The sequence below is a fragment of the Boleophthalmus pectinirostris genome, unplaced genomic scaffold, assembly GCF_026225935.1.
Source record: "Boleophthalmus pectinirostris isolate CB_2022bp ecotype Guang Dong unplaced genomic scaffold, ASM2622593v1 HiC_scaffold_2825, whole genome shotgun sequence".
Taxonomy (NCBI): domain Eukaryota; kingdom Metazoa; phylum Chordata; class Actinopteri; order Gobiiformes; family Gobiidae; genus Boleophthalmus; species Boleophthalmus pectinirostris.
The window spans coordinates 1408712-1428108 of NW_026571290.1; the positions used below are offsets into that span (position 1 = coordinate 1408712).

The 19397-nt window shown below is 41.1% G+C and overlaps 3 protein-coding genes across 4 annotated transcripts in view; all 3 read right to left on the reverse strand.

The window, feature by feature from the left end:
- The window catches only part of LOC110172386 (uncharacterized), a 67573-nt gene that overhangs the window by 42017 nt on the left and 6159 nt on the right, over positions 1-19397 (reverse strand). The gene's annotated exons all lie outside the window — the stretch shown is intronic.
- Positions 2779-14268, reverse strand: LOC110172385 (up-regulator of cell proliferation-like). The gene is given in 5 exon segments (XM_020938246.2): positions 2779-4499; positions 4501-7574; positions 9985-10063; positions 10136-10193; positions 14200-14268. Coding segments are annotated over 4 exon segments (4761 nt in total). The 5' UTR covers positions 10142-10193; positions 14200-14268; the 3' UTR covers positions 2779-2897.
- LOC129410907 (uncharacterized) overlaps positions 16435-19397 on the reverse strand; it is a 41452-nt gene continuing 38489 nt past the window's right edge. Inside the window, exons 2-5 of one of the 2 annotated variants that reach the window (XM_055159947.1) lie at positions 18623-18846; positions 18402-18493; positions 16912-16965; positions 16435-16630 (exon numbers count right to left, since the gene is read on the reverse strand). In XM_055159947.1, coding sequence (XP_055015922.1) covers positions 16441-16630; positions 16912-16965; positions 18402-18493; positions 18623-18781 — 495 coding nt within the window. In that variant the 5' untranslated portion in view covers positions 18782-18846 and the 3' untranslated portion in view covers positions 16435-16440. Of the gene's footprint in view, positions 16631-16911; positions 16966-17161; positions 17363-18401; positions 18494-18622; positions 18847-19397 lie in introns of those variants that run through there. The other variant, XM_055159948.1, reaches the window with a different exon arrangement.

Consider the following 19397-nt stretch of genomic DNA (forward strand, 5'->3'; position numbering starts at 1 on the left):
GGTGCGTCTTTTATACTGTAGCAGTTTAGCGCTTGTCAAACCACAGAAGTGCACCGAACACTCTGAAACACTCTGAACCAATCGCAGAGCGGAACATTTGCCGAGCCAATGAAACGCTTCGATACACTGAAGCGATCGACGAAGCAGTAGGAGGAGGGACCCACACTTACACACTTTGGTCACGTGAGCGGCTGCTGCGAGACGAGCTCTGAAGCTCCGACTCATTTGCCCGTCACTAATATTTAGTTTAAAACTGAAAATGTATCTGCACAGACACATTTTGATCATTTCACTTTATTTGGAAGAGCTTGAAGTTTGGAGAAAATGTGACGTCATTACATTTCTTCTGCCCGTGACTTTACATCACAGTCCTGAGGTACGTCTTGGGGCGCAGGGTGGGGGGCGACCTCAAATCAAATGACTGTTCTGAATAAACGTTTCTCGCACACCTGACCTATTGTGATTTTCTCGGGGAACAAAGGTACGAGAAACATCCACGGCAGAACCAAGAACACAAACATGATATGAACTTTTTTCACCGTCTTGTATCACGTCAGAAGGGCGACCCAATGAGCACGAGCTGAACTTGTGCGCTGAAATTATTTTTAAGAGGAGTAAACGTTTACATGATCAAGGAAAAAATAAATATGGCTTTAAAGTCACAATAAACCACCCACTTAATTCGGATTTAAGTTTAATTCTGAATAAGTTTAATTCTGAACAATCATTAGGAATTAAGTGTTACCATGATCTTTTTAAAGTGGAATTCATTTTTATTCCAAATTCAATTATTTTTAATCAGAATTAAGACTCTCATGTAAACTGGGCATGTGTTATGTTAAAGGGCCCATGTCATGCAAAATAATTCTTTTCACATTGTATCTTCTGCACAGTTTGGGTTTTGGAACATCCATTACACAATAGTTCTGAAATCAGTCACAGACCAGGAACTATGAAAGTCCGACTATTGCTCCTCCCCCCACCCATCCTGAGAAAGCACAGGCTCCGCCCTCCAAACGTGACGTAGGCATAGATGTAGTGAGTCGCCCTTCCTCCGCCGTCTCAGGGAGGGAGGGGGAGACAGACCTGGCCCTGATAGTGGTAGGAATAAACTTTTATTCATCATGGAGATACAGAGCGTTCAGCCTCATGTGTTGGACCCGGAATCGGACGAGGACTTTGAGGAGCACGAAGCTCAAGCACCGAGTCCACATCAGCTGAACATTACTGATTGGTTAAGTTTTAATAAACACTAGTAGATAAATTTATTATATCAGGGTAGAACAATGAGCTTCTACTGTCGCTTTTGTTTATCTGTTCATCTTTATGACAGTTTAAGACATTATTAATTGATAATATCTTCATATATTCTACTTATAAAGTTCTTTAAATGAGTAAACATTTTTCGTTAACGTACAGAAGGTATAATTGGGCAAACTTGAATCCTATAATAATGTTCGATCAAATGAGGAGGTCATAATGTGAACAGGCGACACTAAACATCAGAGGTCCTAATGACTGAGGTGTGAGGTGTAAACTCCATTTTGTTCTCGTGCAGAAGCAGTGAAGGCGACTCACTAGAATAAGAAGTAGGCTATGTTGTTAGCATCAATGTAATATCGTATTTAGTCCTGTTTTAGTCCTGTTTAATCCTGGTTTAGTCTTGGTTTAGACCTGGTTTTAGTCCTCGTTTAGACCTAGTTTAGACCTGGTTTTAGACCTGGGTTTAGATATAGTTTAGACCTGGTTTAGACCTGGTTTAGACCTGGTTTAGACCTAGTTTAGACCTGGCTTAGACCTGGCTTAGACGTGGTTTAGACGTGGTTTAGACCTGGTTTAGACCTGGTTTAGACCTGGTTTAGTTTCCGGCAATGAGTGGAATTACTGAGAAAAAAAAAAAAAGGGAATAGCCCCAAATGTGAAAACAGTTAAAATCCCTCTGTGTAATCCATTTATTTCAACAAAATAACTGTAATCCAATTACCACTCACTGAAACAGTAACTGTAACTGAATACAGTTACTCATAATTTGTACTCTGATTACATAACTCCGGTACTTGTAATCTGTTACTCCCCAACACTGGATCCAGGATTTTTAAAGCATCAGACAGAAAAATTCTGGCTGATCCACACTCTACTATACAACAGGTGTAATGCAAAAACACAGGCTGTTAGGTCAAGGAAACTCAACAGAGTTACATATTATTGTTCATGTCATAAAAAAAAAAAAGAAAAAACAGTATTCCAGAGATACATGTTAATGGAGAAAAAGAACATAATTGCTAATTTTCTATTTGTTTTATTTATAATACTTTTATACTTAACGTCATAAAGCAACAAAGCAAAAACTGGAGAAAAATAATTACAGATTTTGGATTCATCTGCAAACACAATAAACCCCGACTAGATTAAAGTTTATGTGACAGGTTACACCACTCATTTCACAAAAAATTGATTCATTATATTTCAGATTTTTCTAAAAATATTGTCTAGTTTTTTTTTTTTGTTTGTTTGTTTTGTTTTGTTTTTTTAAATTGCATTAAGTTGATCATTTTTCTTCCTGGTTGGATCCAGATAACAGATAAAACATGTGTAAAGGTAAGTCCATAATGTTAACGAGTCAAAAGTGGTTCATTGTATTATGATTAAAATTCAACTAATAAAAAATAAACAACTACAACTTTATTTTGTAAAATGATGGTTTAAACTAAAGATGAAAATATCTTTACTAGCACAGAAACCGTCCATGCATTTGTGTCACATTTTCTGTGTTGGTGACCTACGCCTTTATACTTTTTTTTTTTTTTTTTACTAAATAGGAATTAGAAAAAGACTCTTGCACGTGCACTTTAAGAGATTGTGTTCAATGTCATGAATGATTCAAATTTGCAGACAGTTTATTTTATCCCAAAAGACTCTTTGAGGCTTTCTTCAACCTGTTTCTTTGGGATCCATTTCCAGGCTTGGGGGATATTAGCCGGCAGTGCCTTGTATTCTCTTGCAAACTGAAAATTGAACTTTGCCAAGACATACTTCCAGTAGTTTGAAGCCTTCAGACTTATATCAGGTACTATGTTCCAGGCAGGAAAGATTTCTTTATACCTCTTGTATGGATGCCACTGCCACTTGGTTTCCTCGCACTGAAATGAGCCATTGGTGAGAACAAGAGATGAGCATATGTCAATGTTAAGTTTCTGTGATTGATGCCATCTGTACTTGCCAAAAGCTTGAGGCAGATGCAGTGTCGGCCAGTGCTCAGAATGGTCTCTTCCTCCTGCTTCACATGTAGCAGAACAAAAAGGGCACTGTTTACCACAGCCAATCAGTTTATCAAAAAGTTCATCCTGCGGTTTCATACCAAGACTCTGAAGCTTTTCCTCAGGGCTTTCTGTTTGAAGTTTCTGGCGCAGTGACTTGGCCATTTCATTTACACTTTCTTCGAGCCATGTGGCAAACTGCTCTAGGTTGGCATTGTTCAGAATCATGAAAGTGTCAAATGCATCACGGGAAATGACAAGTTTATCTCCAAGTTCATTGCAGATAATTTCCACAAACTCCTTGACAGTTGCACTGCTGGCTGATTTAGCCTTCATCAGAGATTTCTTTATACTCGTAAGGCCTGATTCAAGAAGTTGGCTCTCAGACTGAAGCATGTCCTTTTGCTCCGAGAGGTGTTTAAGGATCTGGTCCAGTATCCACTGTTTCACATAGTTTTCATAAGAGCGTATGTAACAGAGAAAATCTGAGAAACTGTCTTTCTGAAGCAGATCCAGCAAAACTGTGTACTGGAAAACCATCCGTGTGCTAAACTCTTTGTAAGTGTGCATTTCACTTACGATTGCAGGACCCAAAGAGCTGCTGATGAAGTCTTTTACAGCAGGTCCTAAACATTTGTGTGCAAACTCATCTGCTTTCTTTTTGCACTGATCTCGTTCATAGAACACATCTATAAAAGCAGTATGGAAGTTTTTCTTATTTTGAACAAGACGTTGGTAGGGATCATTTTCTTTGAGGAAATTGTCATGCATTTTCTGAAACTCTCTGGCTGCTCCTGCACAGATGTGTTGTTTCAGAGAGACTTGGAAGCCCATGTCCTTGATCATTTCTTCATTGTTTAGATTTTTATCAATAATGGTTAGAATCTCTTGAATGTAGGTTTCACGATAATTGTTTTTTTTCTCTACTTTCTGATTCACACAGTGTTGACATGCAGCAATGATCCTATCTGCTAACATTTGTGCCCTCATCACTGAATCTTCATGTTTCACATATTTGGAAATCTGATGCACAAAGTGTTTAAACCATCCTTCAGCAGTACATTTGTATGGACCATGTCCACAGTCTGTCAGTCTCCTTTTGTTTAATTCCTCACATGCAAGACTCCCTTTGTCTTTCAGGTTCTGTCTGAGGTGGAAATCCACATTATCAAAGATATTAAGAGGATGTTGTTTATAATCTATTAATTCTTTTAGAGTTTTGTTCCACATCTGATCAAATTCTTGTGTCTAGTTCTTCCTCTGTCATGTCGGCATGTCTCTCTCTGCAGTTCTCAATCAGTTTACAAACCCGACCCTCGAGTTCTTTAGTGTATTTCTCTTTTACTCTGTCCAGCTCTGCCTGTCCCTGTTTCATGTCTGCTGCTGCATTCAGCTCATTTGACACTGAATGTTCTAAAGCTTTTCTAAGACTCTTAATGCTGTTTTCAAACTCCTGTTTGTATCTTTCTACAAGATAGACATGGCCCTCTTTTTGTTTGAAGTACTCTGACAGCTTGTCAATAAGAGTAGTTTCCCATGATGAAAGCTTTGTACTTGCCTCTGATTTTAAATAAGTTTGTAGTTGTTTGACATCAGAATACTGTGCTTTGTCTTTGTCTGCAATGGTTCCAAAGTTTTTTATTTTAGTCTGAGCTGTGGTAACCCATGAGTACATGTCTATCTTTAGGTCCCATTCCCATTTGTTGTATTCTGTGCACAGTCTCATGTAGGCATCAGCCACCAGGCTGTTTCTGAAACTGAAGATGAAGTTTTCGTGTTTCACTGCCTCCCACAGACTTCTGATCCACTCATGGAACTGCACAATATCATTTGCAGGTGTTGCATGATTCTCTAAAATGTGCATGACATTTTTCTTGAGTTCATAGACAGCTTCACTGTATCCTGCGTTGACTGGGGCCATTGGGGGGTTTCCGTTCCACAGTCCAGGGATGTACCAGTTTCCAGTGTCAGGATCATAGTCCATCACATCAGTGAAGCTCTTGTACTTCTCTTTTCTCTCCATTTTGGCTGCAGCCTGAGTCATCTCGTTTAACTGCTGCAAGAGCAGTTTTCTGTCTCTCAGGTTCTTGTCATGAGCAGAAACATCTGACACGTTCTGGTGGACAAACTGACATTTGGGTTTTTTGCCCACTTCTTTCATTCGGAGAAAAGCATGTACAACGATCTGCAGGATGTCTTTCATTTCTGTAGAATTCTCCATAGCGATATTGATAATAGTGATGTCACTCAATCCAACCAGAAGAGTTGCTAACTCATTGTCATGCTCATGGCTTTCGTCCAGTTGAGCGAGCTCTGGAGACTTGAGGCCCTCAGTGTCAATGATCACTAAGAAGTCACACTTGAGACTTGCTTTCAGATCTTCACTGATTCTGATGAGTAACATAAAGGCTCCTCTTGTGCATCGGCCACTGCTCACAGCAAACTGCACTCCAAACATGGTGTTGAGGAGAGTGGACTTCCCCGTGCTCTGAACTCCTAGAACTGTGACCAAAAGAATCTTGTTGTTTGGAGACACCAGGTCATGGAGCTGGGCCAGAACATCACTCACCCATCTGAGAGGGATGTTGGAGACATCTCCATCCACCAGCTCCAGAGGAAAGCCGTCAAGCAGCAGCTGTGCACAGAGTCTGGGGAGATGTTGTAACTGTTTGTGTGAAGAGTCATTTTCTGGAAGAGACACTGACGCCTCATAGATTTGACCCATTTCACGGAAGAAGTGTTCAGTTCCCAGGGAACTATTGGAGAGTTGCTCGTCAATTTCTTTAATCTCTTCTTTGTTCTCTGAATCATTACATTTTCTTTTATATTGTTCTCTGAGGTCTGACAACTTGTCATGAGACAGGTTATCAAGATTTATCCTTAGCCATTTTAAGAAGAAGGACCTCTCTATGCCAGGGCTGGATATTGCTTCAATGAAGCAGGTCATTGCTTTGCTCATGTCATGAGAATTCTGTTTTTTCCTAAGTTCTTCTTTTTGCTTTTGCAGTGTACCTTTGTAATGTTCAATGCTTTGAGTTCCAACTTTCCTAAGCCGACATTCCTCTTTTTCAAGTGATGTTAGATCCTTCCATGTTTGTCGCTGCAGGGGGAGCTGCGTTTCTTTGAACTGAACTATGTCACTGATGTTGCCAGTTAATGCATTTGCTTTGTCTTTGGCTTTCTGACATTCAGTTTTACACTCATCAACATGAATTCCCAAATTAAGCGCAATGTCAGTCATTTGTTCTATTGGCATTTTAGTTGTGGTGTTCTCAATCACATTGGTGAGAGACTCACGCAGATCCTTGATGAAGGCTGCATTGTTTTTTGTGTTTTTCTTTGCAGTAATTCTATTTCTATTCAAACCCAACTCCCTGGCTACTATTTTCAGATTTTCTAAATTGAAATGTCTGTTTTTCTGGTCAACCACTAAGTAAATCTTGTCTTTTGGGTTTGTTTTTCTCAGAAGGGTGTAATCTAAATTACAATTGTCAAAAAATACAAAAACCGCTGAAGATACTTGACATAATAAAGCGTACTGTGTTTCAAAACAGGCAATATCCCCATGAAGGTTAACTATTGCCACTGGCTCATCAAAAATGTCAATGTTCTTGTTTCCACAGGGAAGGTACCAAGTAATTTCAGCCAGTCCATTAGAGATGATTTTTGGGCAGTCACCACACTGCATGTCGTGGTGCACAAAGGTGTCATGATACTGCTCAGAATTGCTCAGGAGTTTATTGAGGATCTCAGATTTGGACAAAGAGCACTCACCAAGTCTCACAAAGGAGATCATTGGGATTTCAGAGTGAACGATGCGTTCTTCTCTGAAGCCCTTGGATTCAACGAGGGACTTAGGCCTGTACTTTTTCACAATGTCTCTTAAGGCCCACAGCATCAGTGTGCACTGGTTTGTGTCGCAGTTTGGAAGCAGCAGAGGAACAGCAAACTGACACATTGACATTTTGAGTGACAGCTCCTGCTGCACAAAGCCATCAGAGCACAGAAACAAAGCTGTTATTATGTCAAGAGGGTTCAGCATATCCAAGTTTTCACTAGCAAACAGATCATCAAAGTCTGACTCTGTATTTGATTTAACACTGTCCAGGTCACTCACTGAGGCGTAGTCCATGTTTCTCGCTGTTACATTTGCCATCATAAGTTTCTTTAGAAAATACCAGACCACGTCTGTCTTTGACTTGATGGGTTTGTCAGTTATCGCCTTGGAATCAATCTGCAGAATTGTGCTCATGGACAGTTTTTCTTTGTAGTAATGCTCCAGTTTCACATCTTCCAGAAATCTCTCCAGTTTAGAACCTGGGAATACACATAAAAAATGTGATTGTGAGACAAAAATAAATATTTATATTATACCACTATTTGTTCACTTTATCTTCACAGTCCACACAAATTTGACCAGTGACAACTGTGACAATGTTTGGAACATACAGTATTTATATTATGCCCTGAAACCTTTCACATCAACTACCACATTCTTAAATATTTGACTTTCAAAATACCACCAGGTCTAATTATGGATGTATGGAATTATGTTACAATACAAATAACTCCAAATATGTTTGCGTCCTCCCTCATCAACTGTCTTGATGAAGTTAAATCCTGGTTCACCTCAAACTTCATCAAACTCAACAGCAATAAAACCGAACTTCTCCTTGTAGGCACCAAATCCACCCTAAACAAGACCAGTCCCTTCTCCATTTCCATTGACTGCTCCTCCATCTCTCCCTCCCTTCGGGTAAAGAGTCTGATGTCATCCTCCTCTTTCTTCCTCCACTTCTCCTCCTCTCTCCAGCTCTCTCTTTCCTCTGTCCTGTCACCGTGGGGAGCAAAGCCTTCAGTCGTTCTGCTCCTCCCCCCTGGAACACTGTCTCACTCCCACACGTCAAATCAAACAGAAAACACACCTGTCTCTGGCCTGTTCACTCCACCACAGCACCAGACCATAGTTTCACTGTCCTGCTTTCACCGTAAGATTTTGACTGTATGTTTCTGAAGTGTATTTAACTTTGTTTATGCTTTTGTTTGCTTATTGTCGCAAGGCATCCTTGAGTGTCCAGAAAGGTGCCTTTTTTTTCACAGTGTTCTGTGGTCCATGTTGACATGATCATGTAAAAATGCTGGACGATTAAAAGTGTGTGATAATAATGCCCTGATATGCTCCTCCTCCACACACACCTCAGTCTCTTCCTTTGTCAACGTGAACACACAGAGCGACACAAACTGAGCCGCGCTGCAGGAGGCTCCAAGTTCTTTGAGTATAGAACCACACAGCCGTCCTCCCCTGCCCCACCAGCAGGTCACACACCAATCGAGTCGAGTGTGTTGTTTTCCCCAGTGTCGTACTACTCCAGACCTGTTTTGGTCTCAAGACCGGACTTGAGATCTTTTTTTTACAGTCTTGGTCTCGAGTGCATTTGGACTCAGTCTTGTCTTGGACTCGAGGTCTGACACTCGACGAGTGTGATCATATTTCAGCTTCTGATGTTGACAACAAACTTGTACCGGTGTGCGGGAGCGCGGGGCGTCTCTGCAGCCTGTGCGCTCGTCTGGAGCCCACACACACTGTGCAGCACATCACAAACACACGCTCCCTGCATGACGCTTTACCACAACAGCATGTGTCCTCGTAAACTTTCTAGAACATCCTACCTGTCCATCTGCCTCACGTCAGCCTCACGTCAATGTGATGCTCCTCGCCTTTTTTATCGCGCTCTTTACTATTATGTAGATTCACATTAGGCTACATAATTAACAAATTTATTAGCTAAATAACAAACGGGCAGTTCCCATTTGCCAGCGGAAAAATCCCCTTCTGGTTTGTTGTAATGTCTCCAGCAGCTCTTCAGTCTTATTCATACTTTTGGTCTGTTGTTATAATAACTGCTGTTGTATATAATTGCAGAATAATGCCAAGAAAGGAGAGGCTAAAAAAGGAAAGAGAAAAGGAGCTACAGCAGGCAGCCCAGGGAAGCAGCTCTGTGCTCTTCTCCTGGACCAAAGCGACGCCACATGAAGACGAAAGGTCAGAGTCAAGACCAGAGTCATGTTCACTGTTTAGGGCCTTTTAAAGCTCCGATTTTAATGTTCAACTGTTCCTCCAATTTTACTGAAATATCTTAAAAGCTGTCCACATTTTATTTTTAAGTACACAAAGTGGTTTGGTGGTACTAAATCAGGCATTAAGCTATAATAGCTCTTATTTTGTACCAACCATAAGTTATTTCTGTGTTACAAGACTTGCAGTGATCTTCTTTTATTTTAATCTATAATAAAACAGCCGTAGTTCCACATGTGCACAAAGTGTCCTTATTTTTCTCTGAGCTCCTGCCCCCAAAATGTCTGTGCACTACAATGATTATTATTGATATTGTGTGTAATGTGTAATAACTTCAAAATGTCCAGTCTTTGCTTTAAAGCAAAGAGTGGACATTTTGAAGTTATTACACAGTTATTGTTTTTTTACTACTTTCACTGTGTGTTCATTCACAGTTTTGTTGCCTTCAGTGGGAATCTGCATTGTACATTGAAATAAAGACCATTAGATGACAAAGTGTTTTGTTTTTATCTAGTGAAACTGGGAGAGTAGAAATTCAAGCTCTCACAAACCATCTGAAACATTGTTAATATCCTTTTTAGGTTTAAATCTAGATCTTAGTTGATTTTAAAAAGATAACTTCTAGTGTTATAATAGTTTTCTTATACTGACCCTTTGGACTTGAGGTGACGGGCTCCTCTTTAGTCACACTCTCTTTACCTTCTGCAGTGTAAAGGTGAACCTCGTCGTCCTTGAGTAGTGAAAATAAAATGAAGTTTGTTCTGTTCATGAACACAAAGTATTTGTAAAATGTGTAACTTACCTCCATCGTTGCAAAGACACGACTGGGCCAGAACAGTTCAACTAGTTGAGTCTTCTTCCTAATGCCAGAGACACTGCTTTAGTCAAAATGCAATGACCTACATAAAACAATGTGTATCACAATAAAAGTTGTACATTTCAAGTGAAAAAGAAACTTAACAGCTCACTGTCCGGAGTTTGTGCACATTTAAAAACTTGATTTATTTGGTAAATGACATGATTACAGAGGCAGAGAAGCAGATGAGTAAATAAATCCGAAAGAAAGAGTGCACAGTGCATGAGCACGCACAGAATAAAGCAGGATGTGGGTTAAAAGAAAATGAATTTATGTTAAAACCAAAGCAACTCTTTTGCTGCCAAACTCAGTATATGGGTTTTAATAATATTGTGGATTGTTCCTAGTCCAGTCCTCACCTCATCCCCTACACACCTCACACCTCATTGGATCTAATCTTTTCCACTAAAACTTAGCGGGCGGTCACAAAGGACTCTTAACTTTGAGACCCCCACCCCAGTTCTCCCAGTTCTTCCAAGAGAGAGACCCAGTGGGAGCAGACAGGAGAGAGAGAGACAGAGAAACTGAGCAACTCCTTTAAAAAAGACTTTCCACAAGGGACAACGTCCGAGAACCTCTCTATGCAACAAGTTCACACCCGTCTTTTGACTTGTTTTCATTCCAATCACTGGAGCTGATTTGACCAAAAGTGAAGCTTTCATATTTTTCCAAATTAAAATATTTGCATTTTTGTATCCAGAAGCCTTTTGATTAATTAGTCTTAATGAGATGACCAGCACTATCAGACCTCATGGACACTTGTGCTCCTCTTTAAATACAGAGGAAACACACCCAAGTCGGAGTTACTGTTTAGTTCACATGGCCTTCATCTGTCCCAGCTCGTCTGATTCTTCAGAACCAGTGTTCTGCCAATGTCAGACCAAACCTGGAGAGACTAAACCTGGAGAGACTAAACCTGGAGAGACTAAACCTGGAGAGACTAAACCTGGAGAGACTAAACCTGGAGAGACTAAACCTGGAGAGACTAAACCTGGAGAGACCAAACCTGGAGAGACTAAACCTGGAGAGACCAAACCTGGAGAGACTAAACCTGGAGAGTTTACACTCAAGGACTGCACCGAACATCACTCTCTCCTGGTCACATGCACATGTCACAGAATGGTTTACTTCATCAATTTAGACTCAGTGCCTAACTTTATATAACTCTTAAAGTCGTGCCTAATCTCAGATCTGTAGACACCAGTCGAGGATCACCTACACTCATCTGCATATTTCATATTTAAACACTTCTGTTTAACTTGGTCAATAAATCTTCATGAACCACAGTTTGATTTGGGGAATAGTGATGTTATTTCAGATATGGCTCAGTGAAATGGACAAGAATTTTACAAACCTTCAGAACAACTGTTTAATTACATATTGATTAATTAATTAATGTAGGTAATTTGTTATATTGTATTGGTAATAATTCTCAACATTTGTTGAGTGGTGCCCCAGAACTCTTCTTCTAGTCAGAGTTAAACACACAGACCTCCTCCCACTGTCCGACAAGGAGTCCAAGGGGCACCAGCCACCAGTGTTTGGAGTAAATTGTTATAAAAATAACGAGTTCCTGTACTGCGTTGCTTTTTGCTGTAATGCAGTAAAGTGGCATTACAGGAAAAAACTGTAATATTTTCCTGTGTACAAATGTGAGTGTCGCGTTTCACATTTGCATTTTTAAGATGGACTGAAGTGGTGAGTTTTTTGTTTTATTCATACACATTCACTAAAGTCACAGTGATATCAGCAGTGGTGAAACACCATCGTTACGGTTCCGAGTGTCGGGACGGTCCGGAGGTGAAGCCCGCGTAGACCATTGGGTGACCGTGAGCGAAAGGACCGACGCAGAACTCTACGCTCCACGAGACGAAGAACAGCCGACGCCCAATCGAGCTTTGAGGAAACACTGCTCCACGAACTCAGGGTTCACTCAGGAACTACGAGTCCAAGTGTTAGTCCAAGTTTAGTCCTGGTTCAGTTCTTTTGGTGAGAGTTAAAGTGCTGTTATATTGGTGTCATGTTTTATATTTTAAATACAGTTATACTGTATTGAATGAGTTTGAAATGACAGTAACATGTAATAAATAAATAACACATTACAGTTTTGAAGTCACTCGCCCAACAGCACCAGCCACACCTCAGGTGGAACAGGTGTGCACCTGGAGACACACCGGCACAGACAGTTTGTGTAATCCCATGGAAAAGAAGAGAACAACGACAAGTCGGGAGACCAGCTCACACTCCTCTGTGTTTGTGCTTCTTTGTCATAAACACATTCACATGGAGGACACGAGCAAGAACATGTGTCAGGTAGAAAGAGTCTGACATGTTTGTGTGATAAATAGAACATGAAGAAGTAATCTCTCTTAATTAAACAACTCATTGTGATCATGATTCATTCATGCACCAGCAGAGACCTGATGGTTTTATGACAGTGGATAAAAACAATATAAAACTGATAAAACTGAGCAGAGCCAAGAGGCGAACCAGGCACCTGACATCTTCAATCATGTGCTCATCATCATCACAACACACACACAGAGTCTCACACACACACACACACACACACACACACACACACACCAGGCCTCACACCGCTGCAGTGTGTGCACAAACACAAACACCAATTCTTGGACAAAAAAACCACATATTTTTCATCACTATTATACACTTTTAAATAAATAAAAATGATGAAATAAGTGAAACCTTTAGTCAGAATGTCTCAGAGGTTTGAGGTTGTTTTTTGCAAGAGCGACATTCAAAAGAAACTCAAAACAGGAAAAACTGGTTAGTAGCAAAACACTGGCTGGAAACGCTTAGTACAAAAGCTCAGTTTGTTTTGATTAAATTTCATGATAATTTAAGTTTAAAACCTGCTCTCCTGTTTCAACATGTTTATGGTACAAACACAGAGACTCTGTTAAAGTCTTTTTGTAACACTGAAGTGTTTTCAGTCTGGACTCACCGTGTTTAAACGAGGGATGTACCAATCACATTTTTTTGCCCTTGAGTCTGAGTCCTTTGATTTTGAGTATCTGCCGATACCGAGTCCTGATCCGATACTTTACGATACTATAAAATAAAATGAACTAAGAGCAAAGAATCAGATCCAGGATGTTTGAGGATCAGGCTGAACTTGTAAAAAATCAAATGTCCAAAACTTTCATTTTATTCACTTTTCTAAACATGAACCAAACTCTAAACATGAAGCATCAGTGTTGAAGATCTGGATTTTTCACAGTCTTGGAATGTGTCACTTATTAAACTTAATGAACTGAACAAAACAGGAACCAGAACCAGACCAGAACCAGACCAGGACCAGACCAGAACCAGACCAGAACCAGACCAGGACCAGACCAGAACCAGACCTGGACCAGACCTGGACCAGACCAGGACCAGACCAGAACCAGACCAGACCTGAGACTCAACTCTGCACAATCTACACTTTGGAGATTTGATATTATATGGAAACGTGCATTACACCACATTTGAAACATTTAGGCTCGTCTGTGATCTCTAAATAATACAAATTCTTACCAAATAAAAACGAGACGACAGAAACTCCACAGCCTCTCTCCCCCACACCGCCACCACGCATGTTTGCAACATGAAAACAAACAGCACCGTGTGACAACAGCAACGGCCGTGCAGATGTGAACACGGGCCACAGAACCACAGGCAACAGCGCCCGAGCACGACACAACCCAAAAGTCCCAGCGTAAGTGTCTCTATTAGAACAGGCGCTGGGACAGACAGACGCACTGACTGGACGTCCCTGAACAAATCCTGCGCCTCAGTAAAAAAAAACAAAAAAAACCCAAAACTGTTGTGTTCTGTGCGTTATATATGTATATTATTTATCCGACGCCTGATCGGAACATAACGTTTGAGTCCAGATCAAGTCCGCAGTCACATGATTGGCGCCGATTTCCAATCACATGATCGGATCGGGACAACTCTAGTTTAAAGTCCTTTTCTAACAGTGAAGTGTTTCAGTCTGGACTCACCATGTCTGAAAAGCAAAAACGAAGTGGAGAAAAAGGTTCTTTAAAAGCTGATGGAGCTTCAGCTGTAGATCTCAGAACAGGAACCAGACACTCTGATGAGGAGAGGAAGAGGAGGGAGATATAAAGTGATGCAGTGACGTAGTGGGCAGAGAGTGGAAGGGCAGGGCTGATGTTCATGTGACTGGGTGTGTGTGTAGGTGTTTTCCAGACATCTATTTATATCTATTTATTTATTTATTTGAGACAGGGACAGCGCACAATGTTTACATTAACCTTAACAGGAGATGTTAATTTCCACCTGTCATGTCTGTGCAGGTTCATTGATTGATTATATTTAACTGACTTTAACTATCAACTGTTCATGGAGACGTGTGTCATGGCAGGACTCAAGTTATGTGCACACATGTTCTGGTTTGAACCCAATTTGAGCACTATTGTGTAAGTTTGGTCTAGTCCTGGTCTAGTCCTGGTCTAGTCCTGGTCTAGTCCTGGTCTAGTCCTGGTCTAGTCCTGGTCTAGTCCTGGTTGTGTTTGTGCAAAGACAGAAGCAGATTTATATCCAAAACAGAAAGTTAAATCTTGAATTTCCTGTTTGTGCAGCGTCCAAAGAAAATGTGACACACTTAGTTTTGTTTCCACATTTCATTTTGTTCACACTTTATTAAATCTTGACAAATGATCAAAAAATAAAACCATTTTAAAAGAAAATAAAAGATTAAAGATTCTGAAACATGCATGAATGACTCCAAATACAAGTTCAGGTCTGATTTAAAAAACATAATTATGGATTATTTGTTTTGTTCGTGGCTTTTTCTTGAACCTTTTGTTTTACCATCCCATACCATACCAACTTTATTTATAAAGCACTTTAAAAACTTTACAGTAAACCAAAGTGCTGTACACAAACACAGGACAGACAAACAATCGCAGTAAAAGAAATATATGGTACACATAAAATACACCTACTAAAAATATAGAAAAACTGTAAAATACTCAACAAAAAATATACACGTCACTTATTAAAAGTCAGGGAAAAAAGGTGTGTTTTTAGGAGTGATTTAAAAACAGGTACAGACTCGGCCTCTGATCACTAATGGCAACTGGTCCCAGGGCCGAGGGGCAGAAACAGAAAACACACAGTCCCCACGAAGTTTTCGTTTAGTTTTTGGGACGGCGAGCTGGAGTTGGTCTGCAGACCTGAGAGTGCGAGAGGACAGGGGACATAAGGGTGGATCAAGTCAGTGAGGTAGGAGGGCGCTGGGCCGTGCAAACACTTAAAAGTGAATAAAACTAATTTTAAAATCAACTCTAAAAGACACTGAGAGCCAATGGAGAGAAGCTAAAATAGGAGAGACGCTCGTGTGTTTCCGGGTTCCAGTTAAAAGTCGAGCCACTGAGTTTTGGACCCGTTGCTACTGGGAAAGTGCGTTTTGGCTGACACCAACATAATGTGCATCACAATAATCCAATCGAGTTTTGGCGTTTCATGTTTCAGAAGTTAAATCCTCAGCCTCTTGCAGCTTCACACCTCGACCTGGTGGTGGCGAGTCTGTTGTATCCAGCACTTTTTATCTGTGGATGTGGAGCTGGTGCCTTCGTCGGGTTCACTCCCCTCCCCTGCTGCTCGTCCTGTCAAGTGTTTGTTCTGTGTCTGGACGCTGTTGGTTTTTGTGTTTTTCTCCCAAAACCATGTCGTGATATCAGAACAGGATCTGGGGTGGTTCTTTTTGTTTTCCTACACCCTACACTGCCACCTTCTGACGCACCCCGGTAATGCAACAGTATCTTAAAATACACGCATCAAGAATCTCAGACGTCCGGTCATCGCGCAATTCACACTGGGAAGGATTTTCCTAAAAAGTGAACATCAAACGTCCATGTTTGTTTTCCCAGTGGGACGTGTCTATTGTCAAAGTCGATCTTTTCAAGTCTTTTGAACCATTTCACTTTTGTTTCTGGTTCTGATATTGTCATATTTTAGTTTTGGGATTCGGACATCATTACATTGAAGTCTATGGTAAAATCATCTGTTTATTTTAATTAATGGTTAAATATAAATATACAAATCACAGATGCAAAATTAGACTTAAACTCAGACAAAACAAAGAGAAACTGTGTAATAAAACTCTAAATAAATCTTAAAAACATCAAGAGACGGACGTTAAATAATAAAACATAAATATATAAATGTAAATGTATAAGAAAAAAAACACAAATAGGTAAATAAAAAATCTCAGTTATTTACAAGAGTTTGTAACGAAAACAAAACGAAATGATGATTGCTGTACAGTTGTAGGGAGTATTATCTGTCAGGTACAGATTGTGCCAGTTTTCTCCTGATTCCTCGATGTCTCTGAACAAACTGATGAGGTCCTTCTTCTTCTTCTGCAGATGTTCCTCAGAGTCCTGCTCTCTGCTCCTCTCGTCTTCTCTGTGGAGTCAAACACAGAGTCAGAACCTCTGGTCTGATCTACAGTGGAAGTGAACGTTTCAAATCTGTGCTCATCAACAACTGGACTGTGTATAAACGTTTGTAAGAGTTAGAAATGAACAGTTGTGAGTAAAAGTTGTATTTGATTAGAAGAGTTCACACTTCACCTGTACAGCTCCATCTGGGACACAGAGCTCATGTTTGAAAATGTTAAATAAAGATTCTAGAAACTCTACGTCTCACATTAAACCAGGTCAGACTCAGGTGTGATCAGACTTTACCTGAGGAGGAGCTGCACAATCCTCTGTTTCAATTCTTCTTTATCCACAAAGAATCTGTGAAACAAACCAATAATAATCGATCACATTCACACGTCTCCTCAGTCACATCCACAAAAACTATGAGGAGAATTTAGGACAAAAATGATTCCACTGCTGCTCTGGTAGAACCTCCCAAACCTGCTCAGAGCAGCAGAGATCAGATCTGAACAAGAGAAGAGACAGAAATGAGGAGAACATCACTCAGTCTTACCCAGACACAGACGACTGTAGACTCTTCACCCAGGTGAGGCGGGAGATGTCTCTGTGGACCTTCAGACAGTCCATGACCCAGACAGAAACATCATGTTCTTCTCATGTGAAAGTCTCGCACCACTGCTCCAGGAGCTTCTGGTATCTGTAGAGACGCTGTGTCTCTTCTCTGAGCTCGTCCTCATCTCCCTGGTACAGGAAGTTCTCTACAGCCTCGTCCTGCTCCTCACACAGAGATGATGACTTCTGTGATCTGCAGAACTTCTCCTCCCACCTGTGGAGACATGTAAAGAGCTCAGTTCTTCACTGTATTTCCCCACAGTTCTCAGACTCAGCTGATCCACTCTGAGACAGTTGTGAGGAAGAGCCCAGGTGCCCCTCACAGCAGCAGTGTGACAGACTCTGAGGAGGAGCTGTGACGCACAATCACACACACCATCACACTCAAACATCTTTAACATCTCACCTCCTGATTTCTCCTGATTCCCTCCGATGTCTCTGAACAAACTGATGAGGTTCTTCTTCTTCTTCTGCAGATGTTCCTCAGAGTCCTGCTCTCTGCTCCTCTCGTCTTCTCTGTGGAGTCAAACAAAGCTCTAGATAAACTCTACGTCTCACATTAAACCAGGTCAGACTCAGGTGTGATCAGACTTTACCTGAGGACGTAAAGACAATCCACAATCCTCAGTTTCACTTCTTCTCTGTCCACACGTCCTCTGTTCAACAAACCAATAATAATGAGTCACATTTCCTCGTCTCCTCAGTCACATCCACAAAAGTTTGAGCTTTAACCTACAGGAGGTGGAGAGTGAAAGAGGTGGAGAGTGAAAGAGGTGGAGAGTGAAAGAGGTGGAGAGTGAAAGAGGTGGAGAGTGAAAGAGGTGGAGAGTGAAAGAGGTGGAGAGTGAAAGAGGTGGAGAGTGAAAGAGGTGGAGAGTGGGAGAGACATTCAACACAGAGTCTGAATGTGAGTCTGATTATTTAACACAACAGACGAGTTCAAAACAATAAACCACTTTGTGTTGATCAGATTAAAGGAGCTGAACCTGATGTGTCTGAAAATCAGAAAAACTCCACAGACACAGAGAGAACATGTCTGATAAAAACATCTCGTTTTGACCCTGAGAGTTTCTTTTAAAATATATTTGTATTTGGGACAAAACTAAAGTTTCTTTGATAAATGAAAACATCAGGTTCATCTCCTTTCACCTGTCAGAGCCCAACACCCTGCAGCTCCTCACCTCTGTGACCACAGAGAATAACAAGGTTCTTTGTTCACTCGACGGTCGTCCTCCTCAAAGACCTTGGCTCTGCTCTTGATCACTGTGATGGAGGGCGGGGTCAGTGAGGGAGTGGGCGGGTCAGTGAGGGAGTGGGCGGGGTCAGTGAGAGAGTGGGCGGGGTCAGTGAGGGAGTGGGCGGGGTCAGTGAGGGAGTGGGTGTGGTCAGTGAGGGAGTGAGTGGGCGGGGTCAGTGAGGGAGTGGGCGGGGTCAGTGAGGGAGTGGGCGGGGTCAGTGAGGGAGTGGGCGGGGTCAGTGAGGGAGTGGGCGGGGTCAGTGAGGGAGTGGGTGGAGTAAATGCAGATGTGGGCGTGGTCACATTTCTGTAAAATACAAACATAAGATGAGAGGCAGGTCCTTTGGGTCCTGGTGTTTTTATTTCAATGTTAAATTAATGTTTAAATGGTCAGAAAAAGTTCTTCCTTGTGCCTAATTGTTTCTGCATTTTGGATTTATTTTTCAGTGTTGATGACTTTGTTAAAAGTGCAAGTCAAAGGAGGAACTCACGCTGCAGGTGGAGCGTTTCCTCTGGACGGGACCTTCTTGGATCTGAGGCCACGTTTTCTGATGGAACAAAAATGAAATATTTCAATCACCAACACCAAACCAAAAGTATAAAAACCAAAAACACGTCTGAGCAGAGGCTCACACACTGACACCTGCAATTAAAATGATTCATTTAACTCACACCTGCCTCCATATTGGATTTATGAACATTAGGGGGCGCTGTTGACATTCAGAATAAACCAAACACCAGCAGCACCAAACCAACGGACCTGGACCACAGCTTGAGAACCACTGCTGCACATTTAAACTTTTTATTCACTTACGTTAAACGTGGCTTTTTGAAGTTTATATAAAGGTCTTTTGATCGATCTCTGACGTCGCTGCCCCCTTCAGGTCTGAAAGAGAAAGAACAGAACACAAACTGTTCACCACAGAGTCACAAAATACAA